Source organism: Sinocyclocheilus rhinocerous, unplaced genomic scaffold (assembly GCF_001515625.1).
Source record: "Sinocyclocheilus rhinocerous isolate Xijiao unplaced genomic scaffold, SAMN03320098_v1.1 scaffold853, whole genome shotgun sequence".
NCBI lineage: Eukaryota > Metazoa > Chordata > Actinopteri > Cypriniformes > Cyprinidae > Sinocyclocheilus > Sinocyclocheilus rhinocerous.
The window spans coordinates 1786355-1796209 of record NW_015627738.1 but is presented as its reverse complement, the minus strand read 5'-3'; the positions used below and the strand labels follow the sequence as shown (position 1 = coordinate 1796209).

The 9855-nt window shown below is 36.1% G+C and overlaps 1 protein-coding gene across 1 annotated transcript; it reads left to right on the top strand.

Annotated features, from left to right (window-relative positions):
* The first annotated feature begins 2323 nt into the window (after nucleotides 1-2323).
* Nucleotides 2324-3572, top strand: LOC107734372 (antimicrobial peptide NK-lysin-like). Its single transcript, XM_016546316.1, has 4 exons — nucleotides 2324-2366; nucleotides 2637-2701; nucleotides 3216-3311; nucleotides 3408-3572. The coding sequence occupies exons 1-4, from the start codon at nucleotides 2324-2326 to the stop codon at nucleotides 3570-3572; spliced, it is 369 nt and encodes a 122-aa protein (XP_016401802.1).
* The last annotated feature ends 6283 nt before the right edge of the window (nucleotides 3573-9855 follow it).

Genomic DNA, 9855 nt, shown 5'->3' with positions numbered 1-9855 from the left:
AACAGCATTCTGTAAACAAACTCACACACTCATTTTCAGCGACGCCCTGGTTGTAGTAGCCTATATAGTGAATGGCTTAGTTTAGGTTCCCCCCACACAGTTTGTATAGTTGGTATGTTCCACGTGTTCCATCTATATACTGTAGGGAGAATGCACAATGCACAATGCATTCCACTTTAGTCTTTGCAACTTTACAGATCTTCTTTATGCACCAAGAGCTTGTAACACTCCAAAGAGAAAGGCAAACTTGAAATCACATCATATGACCCCTTTAACTAAAATTTTATTTATTTTTTTTTGCAAACATTTCTTCTGAAGAACATTTTTCATTAAAATTCTTATTAATGCCAAAAATACGTACATTTAAGGCAGGGGTGTTAAACTCAGTTCCTGGAGGGCCGGAGCCCTGGAGAGTTTTGTTTCAATCCTGCTCCAACACACATACCATGTAGTTTTCAAATAAGCCTTGATTAGTTGGATCAGGTGTGTTTGATTAGGGTTGAATCTAAACTCTGCAGGGCTCCAGCCCACCAGGAATTGAGTTTGGGGTAGAAATGGGATTGGGCTTTAATAGTAATTTAATTACTATTAAATACTACTATTATTTATATAAAATATTATTTATTGAATAATAATTATTAAAAAAACAAACGGTGAAATGGTTGGAGTTCCCTTATCACTAGAATATCGCACTCCTGGAAAAGGCTCTCAGCCAATCAGATTCGAGGACCAGAAAGAACTGTTGTATAAATACATCATATTTGTATGTATATGTACAAAATGTAAAAATTAATTGTCTGAATATATATCTGAATGCATAAAAATTATAACAAATCAAAGTTTCAAATTGGAGTATGTTTCCATATTCCAGTTGATTTGCGCTGTAAAAAATCTCCATAGAGATCCTATAGGCCCCTCTAGTGGCAGTAACCATAAAATGCAAGTTAATGTCATTTCTTTTCCACAAGGGGGCATCAGACCCAATGCATGAAATATTTTACAATGTCTTTTTTGTTTTTGTGAAACAAAGTAAAACAAATATGCTTATTTTCATAATAAAATACAGATTTTAAAGGTAAATAAAATAAAAATCACAAAAAACTATATATAAAGATAATATTTTATCAAAATGGATTGATATAAGCTCTCCGGACCAAAAAATAAGTGTAATTTTAATGCTTCAGGTCATTTGGACCTGTGAGGCGAGGTTTTGTTACTCTCTAACAAGAAGAGGATGATGGTTTAAAAAAAACACACACACACAAAATAACTAAACCCAGTGATGCTCGGTTCTTTTAATTGTTTTCTTATGTGAATTCTACTGAATTCCATACTAAAATAGTTTTCACGCAAAACACTTCTTTAACAGCACCAACAGTGTAGTCCGATTACAGAACTTAGGATTCTAATGAGTTGGTTCTTTACAGTTGGTCCTCATACATGTATTACAATATGAGGGGCCATAAAGGCCATAATTATTGAAAAGCCTCTTGCAAACACTAGTGAAATTAACACGTATATCAACATTAGTGAAATTCATTCATATGCATTACTGAAACGCCTGTAGTTTTCAAATAAGCCCGAAGGACTTAATTAGCTGGATCAGGTGCATTTAATGAAGGTTGAATCTAAACTCTGCAGGGCTGTGGCACTACAGAAACTGAGTTTGACACCTCTAGTACAAAAAAAAAAAGATTGTTATGTGTGGGTTATTTTAACTGAAACAAATGCACAACTAACTAATAAGTTACTGACTGGTTGTTAATGTGATAACATAGTATAAGATAGATATTTTCTCAGAAGTATTTTATAAATATGAATGAAATATTTTTTAGCATTGTTGTTTAATGCATAGTTAATGGCAGTTATTGTATTACATTATACACATTCCATGATAGTACCACAGCATTTTTGGAAGTACTTTATGACAGAACATTCAATTTGAGTGCAATCGTATTTATTACTATCTGACATCATGATATTGTCACATAAACAACAACAAAGCCCTGTGAACAATTAACTGTGAACTATAAATTTTTTTGCATTCCTAGAAATTAAGAAATGTGGTTTGTGATTTATTTTCAAGCAAAAAAATAAAAATAAAAAATAAATCAAAAACACCTACCCTCTGATTTTTTCACAAATGGCACCCCAAGTATCACATACAGGACGTTGTAAGAAAAAAAAAAAAGTAGTGCCAGAAGTGACTGTACATCTTCACATGCTAAGGGTGCTACTGGTCTCTTTTCGGGAGTGGCACCAAAGACCTACAACAAGCAGAGTTTTCAGTCTCATTGTGTTCAGACTTTTTTTGCCAAACAAGATGCTGCGGAGAATTGTCCTGATCACCCTGCTGATATCCTCAGGTAAAATGAGCACAGATCAGTTGTTACTTAGCTTAATCAATCTATTTGTTTTTATTTTGTGTGCCTAGCTGGCACACACACACACACACACAAAACAGCATAGACTGATTTGTACCGGCTTAAGTTCATTGATGTGCAATGCTGGTCATAAACCAGTACCTAAAATATACATATCAGATTCTCGCTGTTTAACTAAAGTCATGCATTATATTAATTTCCCACATTTAGTGCATAGTATGTGCTACATTTATCATGCATTTTTCCTCACAGCTTGTGCTCTTCACTGGGAAATGCACAAAGAAGAATCTATTGGAAATGAACTTGAAGAAAGCTCTGTGAGTTCTTAACTTCATTTATCATGAACATTCATCATGATCCCATTTTATGTTCACTTGTAAAGAAGCACAGTGAACTGCTTTCACCAGATTGCGTATTATATCTATAATTAGTGCTCAAAAATGTATTTTTACTATAGAAATTTCCATGTCTTTTCAAGATTGCATTAATTTCCATTATTGTTCAAGATTTTTTTTTCCAAGTTTTCCATGACTGCGTAAAAAATTCACAAACTGCTATTTGAAAATGGGAAAACTACGATCTGTTTATATGATGGTGGAAGAATTTACAATTATAAATTGACCAATAAAACAACACAATTAAATAACTGTCAGCTGATTAATCAGTCTGACTGTTGCATCGATCACGATAAGAGGTCAGATCTTTGTCATATACTGAAAAAGAGTGTTTGCGAGATGCAATTGAGCTAGTCTTCATGTCCGTTTTGAACTGCTAGATTCTAATTGTCATACTGTATCTAAACTATTGACTCTATATCTGTTCTCTTAATAGGGTGAGATACAAACAGAACAACTCCCTGGATTGTGCTGGGCTTGCAAGTGGGCCATGGGGAAGCTGAAAAAACGAATCTCCAATGGGACAACTGCGGTTGGTAACAGTAGCCTATTGTTTCATATGCTTTACTAAACAAATTCATGTTAGACTAATGGCTTAATGTTAAATCTGCTGGTCACTTTCCTACAGGATGACATTAAAAAGAAGCTCGGCATGATCTGTGATCAGATTGGCTTCCTAAAATCAATGTGTAGGAAGTTTGTGAACAAGTACATGGGCACTCTGATCGAAGAACTTTCAACTACTGATGACGCCAGAACCATCTGTGCTAACATTGGTGTTTGCAAGAAATAGGCATGGAGTTAATGACCTTATAAAAGTTAAGGAATCTGATAAATTGAAGAAATGCGCAAGACTTTTTTGTTTGTTTGTTTCTAAAGGGCTTTTCACACTGTACTTAACCCTGAGTTACTGTCATTCTAAACTCAATTTTTAACCCCGGGTAAAGGAACATTTCACACTTGTAATTTAGAAACTGAGTTAGAACCACTTTTTGAAACGATGCAGTGTTAGAATGTTACGTTAGACAGTAACAGAAACTCTGTGCAGGACTTAACCAGCCGTTTAGGGCCCAGGGTAATCAGAGGGCCCCATCTGATATTGGCGAAACATATTTGGCAAATGCTCCAGTGTGTAGGCCTATTTGTGTTCTGGAGAGCGTCAAATTTTCACTCACCGCTCAAAAGTTTTTGGCGCGACCACAACAGCTTGAAATTGTCTAATTTGGCACGGTCTCCCTGCTACACTAATAGTAGTAAGGCTTTCCTCTGTGTATACATATCCTTACAAGTACAATTTTAGCTGGATTAATTGAGTCCCCTTCAAAAATTGCTCTTGAGAAATGTTATGTTTATTGTCCCCCCCAACGGTTAGATTAAATTTAAGCCCCTGATTACATTTTCAATTAGTTTTTTGGCAAACCCTACCCTGATAGCACACGTTCATCACAGGGATGTCTATTTGACATCTGCACTTGAATCTGCAAGATGTATTTTTTAGAGTGTTTGCTCATCTGCAATACGTCTATAGAATGTTTTCAATCAGATGCCAAATAGACATTTAGAAGATGTCTTTAAGATGCTTATGATTTAGAATGAATGTAAAACTGACATCTTAAAGATGTCCATCAAATGTCTGTACACAGCAGATGCTTTCCAGATGAAGAGATCTTTAACAGACATCTTGCAGACCTGCCTGTGTTATCTGGGTACCGTACGCGTTTAGAACACTTGGAATACGGAACGAGTTGCATGGGATAATTTTATGATATTTGAATAATTTTTGTAAAAAAGATTGATTTATTGAATATACATTTTTTTTATATTGTCTTTTGTGATCCGAAACAAATAAGCCGTATATCTTCTTTTATGTTCAACAGAAGAAGGAAACTCAAACAGGTTTGGAACAACTTGAGGGTGATTAATTTTGGGTGAACTATCCCTTTAACTATTTCAAGTGTGAAAAGCCCTTGAGCGTTTGCTTTAGCTGGAAAAGTTGGTGAAATTCTGCACTAGAGCTAAAGGTGTGAGTATTGTGGTTTTGTATATCACAGTTTACTTGCAATTTGCATATTTGCTGTGAACATTCAACTTTAGACCACTTTTTTGCATTGAACTGTAAAATGTGTGAAAAAAAATCATGTTTTGTGACCTGATTTTGCTCTTTTACACGTTTTGGAGATATTTTTACAAACAAAGTCTGTTTCTTGGTCCATCAGCACCATATTTCAAACTCATAATTTCTTACATTTAGCAAATAATCAGCAATAAAGACGATTTGCAGAAAGATCGTCAAGACTGTCAAAGACTGACAGCCTCTCATGAAGAACAAGAGGAACTTCAAACATTACAGAACGCAACAAGTCATGTTCACAATAACAGCGATCATTATCAGTTTGTTTAGATGGCTGGTGACACATCCAGCAATTCAAATTTTGCGCAAATGAGCTTCTAAAACAGCTTTTCCTGTGAGATACTGCAAGATTATCATGTGACTGCATGCAGCTATAGGCTATAATAAAAAATGAGGCATGAAAAACAATGTCAGAAATTTGTCATCACTCTAAGCAATTTTAAATCTTTATGATATGATGCTGCAACATATACAAACACTTTTCCTTATCACTTTTAGGAGTAATAAAATTGATTAATTGATTAAAAAAAAGAAAAAGTAAAACAGAATCACATCTTATTTGTACTAGTATTTCCTTCCATTTGTTATCAGATTTGAAAGCTTGGAAAGCAATAGTACAGGTCTGAATTGTCAGTAAACCTATTACAGGAAAAGTACCTTCAAATTCCCTTTGAGTTTAAACATCTTGCTTGAGTCGAGTTCATCACTGTTTTGTAGTTGGAGCGTTAAGGAGACTTTGAAGGCCGACTGAGGTGATTGCTAGACAAGTCCAAAGACACCAGAGAGGGACAAACAGTAAGAATTTTGTTCTTCTTAAAGGAACACTCCACTATTTTTGAAAATAGGCTCATTTTCCAACTCCCCTAGAGTTAAACTGTTGAGTTTTACCGTTTTCGAATCCATTCAGCCGATCTCCGGGTCTGGCGGTAGCACTTTTAGCTGTAGCTTAGCATAGATCATTGAATCTGATTAGACCGTTAGCATCTCGCTCAAAAAAGACCAAAGAGTTTCTATATTTTTCCTATTTAAAACTTGACTCTTCTGTAGTTACATCGTGTACTAAGACCGACGGAAAATGAAAAGTTGCGATTTTCTAGGCCGATATGGCTAGGAACTATACTCTCATTCCGGCGTAATAATCAAGGAACTTTGCTGCCGTACCATGGGTGCAGCAGGCGCAATATTACGCAGCGCCTGAAAATTCCTCAACATAACCAACTACACAAACTTAGTGCCGGTCACGTTGGAAGTATTTTAGGCGCTGCGTAATATCATTGCGCCTGTTGCACCCATGGTATGGCAGCAAAGTTCCTTGATTATTATACCGGAATGAGAGTTCCTAGCCATAAAACTCAACTGTTTAACTCTAGGGGAGATGGAAAATGAGCCTATTTTCAAAAATAGTAGCGTGTTCCTTTAAACGAAAATCAAATTAATACAAATAATATTTGGGTAGGTCCTTAATAGGCATGTTCAAAGTCCTTTTAAGGCAAGTCAATTCTTTGGTGACCATCTTGGTTATGCCAGAGGGAAGTTATTTTTACTCTTGTCGGCATACTAAAAAAACAGCAAAGAACAATGCTACTAAACACATTTATTAGACAGAACTGGCACTGGTAACTTAATACTTTACTCAATTTAATAATAAAAAAACATTGTCATTATATTTGGATTTTTATTTGGTTTTGGATTTGTTCTGATCATTACCTGTGGCCTCAGGTGCATCTCTGAGAAAGTCCACAAAGTAGGAATCCACCCCAAGATCCACCACCATTCGTTCTTCTTCTCCAAGCTCTTCTTCCACTAGCTTGGCCAGCGTGTAGTCAAACCAGGCCACATCCTCTGGGGCAGTAAACCGGTCAGCAATCACACGTTTGCATTCATGCTTCCACAGCCGTAGTAATACCTGGACCAATATTTTATACAAAATCTTTCTGTTTAAGCAATGTACGTTGGGTTTCATTGAAAGAATATGGGAATAAACAAAAATATTGAAAGTTGTTTACATTAACAGTTGATTCCATTAACAGTTAACATGAACTTCTATTGTATTTTTCTTACTGGCAACAACAAACATAATGCAACCAGTGTAGTCTAATATGCAAATTAATGAATCTATTGAGCCAGAAGTATTACATGTTATCAAATAAAGTAGAATCATTAATGGAATTAAGGGATCAGTTTAGGAATCAGAATTATTAAGTGGAATCTCAATCAAAACTATAAATAAAACGACAAACATGCAAAATTATCGAAACACTGATTTACACATGAATATGTGGTGTAAATAAACAAAACACTGAAAGATATTACGACAGCATTGATGATAACTGTTGGGATTCAATATGGGCCAATCTTAAACTTGTTTAAAAAAATCCTAATCATCAATTAATTCACTACAAAATGGTTCATAGGATGTATCTCACTCCTAGGAAACGATATTTAATGAAGCTTTCTTCATCTTCCAATTGTAATTTCTGCTCAGGAAACTCTATAGGAACCTATAGACATATGTTTTGGGATTGCCCTGAAGTTAATCATTTCTGGAAACAGGCATCTAAGACTCTGAAGGACATACTGGAAGTTGATATATCATGCTGCCCTAAGCTTTTGCTTTTAAATGATGACTCATCTTTCGGTTTCTCTCGGTCTCAGAAAAAATTGTTATTCTCTGGATTAACTGCAGCAAAGTTCCTTGATTATTACGCCAGAATGAGAGCATAGTTCCTAACCATATCGGCCTAGAAAATCGCAACTTTTCATTTTCCGTCGGTCTTAGTACACTATGTAACTACAGAAGAGTCAAGTTTTAAATAGGAAAAATATAGAAACTCTTTGGTCTTTTTTGAGCGAGATGCTAACGGTCTAATCAGATTCAATGATCTATGCTAAGCTACAGGTAAAAGTGCTACCGCCAGACCCGGAGATCGGCTGAATGGATTCAAAAATGGTAAAACTCAACTGTTTAACTCTAAGGGAGTTGGAAAATGAGCCTATTTTCAAAAATAGTGGAGTGTTCCTTTAAGTGAAAGTTGAAGTGATGTGTGTCCAAGTATGGTGTCCCATACTCGAAATTTATGCTCTGCATTTATACCATCCAAGTGCACACACACAGCAGTGAGTAGTAAACAAACAAACAAACACACACACACACACACACACACACGGTGAACACACACCTGGAGCAGTGGGTAGCCATTTATGCTGCGGCCCCCGGGGAGCAGTTGGGGGTTCGGTGCCTTGCTCAAGGGTCTCACCTCAGTCGTGGTTATTGAAGGTGGAAGAGAGCGCTGTACATTCACTCCCTCCACCTACAACTCCTGCCGGTACCGAGACTCAAACCCACAACCTTTGGGTTACAAGTCCGGCTCTCTAACCATTAGGACACAACCCAAAATTTGAACAGAGAACAATTTCTTATTCAGACCCGACTCTCTTAAAATTGAGCAAATTAGGTGTTCATCGGAGTGGTGTAAGAGCAAGTAAAATTCTCACACTTGAAATGGGAAAACACCAAAAAATATTGACTAAATTAAAGGAGTTTTTGTGGGTGTAAAAAAAATAAAATAAAATCTCTCCTTGGGTCAATTTGACCCATCGTAAAAAACAAAATAAATTCAAAGTAAACTGAAGTTTAGAACTGGAGAATGTTTCTGTTACGGAGTAACCAGAACCTGAGACGTGCGGATCCATGTGCAAAGCTTTTATTAAGACATGGTCATAAACGGGCATAGGTCAGACATAGGCAAACTAGTATGTAGAAGACAAGGCAAGGGTAGTCCGGTAAACAAGCGAGGGTCAGTCGACGACGAACGTAATCCAACAGGGCGAGACTAGAGAGATAATCCAGGTACAAAGCAAAGGTCCAGGCAGGGGCAAACAGTATCCGAACAGGGCAAGATGAGAGAGGTAATCCAAAGTACACAGGCAATGATCAGAAGACAGGGAAACAGACAAGGCAAGACTAAGAAACTTAAAGCAGGCTCCGTAACGCAGCTATCACAACTAGCGATATGCACATACAATACTCGGCAGCCTAAAAGGGATCTGAGTGAGTGCTATATAGTGAATGTGTGATTGGTTACAGCTGTGTGCAATCAGTGCTGTGTGCAATCAGTGCAATGGATGATGGGATATGTAGTCCGGGATGACATGCAACAGTTTGTGTAGTGCGAGAGTCAATGTAATGGAAGGGAGACTTCTGGTGGTGATTGAACGGAAGTCCATGGACAGGATTCGTGACAGTTTCCATATTGTATTTGGAATATTTTGGAATTCCTCTAGTGGCAGTAATCATAAACTGCAAGTTCATGTCATTTCATTTCCATAAGGGGGCATCAAAGACACTCGATGACCAAGTGCACGATATGTTTAGATGCTCACAATTAAAATAGGACTGCAAAGACTTTTTTTTGTGAAACAATGTAAACAAATATGCTTATTTTCATAATAAAATACTGCATTTAAAGGTAAATAAAATAAAATAAAAATTACCAATAATAATAATAGTAAAAAAATGCATAAATATAAAGATAATATTTTACCTAAATTGATTGATATAAGCTTTCTGGATCAGAAAAATAAATGTAATTTTTATGCTACCTGCGAGGAGAGGTTTTGTTACTCTCTAACAAGAGAGGACGAGGGTTAAAATAAATAACTAAATACAAAATAACTAAAGCAGGAATGCAAAACTCAATTCCTGGAGGCCCACAGTTACACATGTTCCATGGTAGTACCATAATATTCTTGAAATTACCTTGGATTATGACAGCACATTCAATTTCAGTGCAACAGTATCACTATCTGACAACATGGTATCATCACATATACCTGCTGTAGTGCTGACACTGAATTGTATATTATTTAGATCTATTATATGTAATCAAAGTACTATAATCTATGAAAAATAAGTAAAAACAAAAAAGTAATATCAAGATTGATA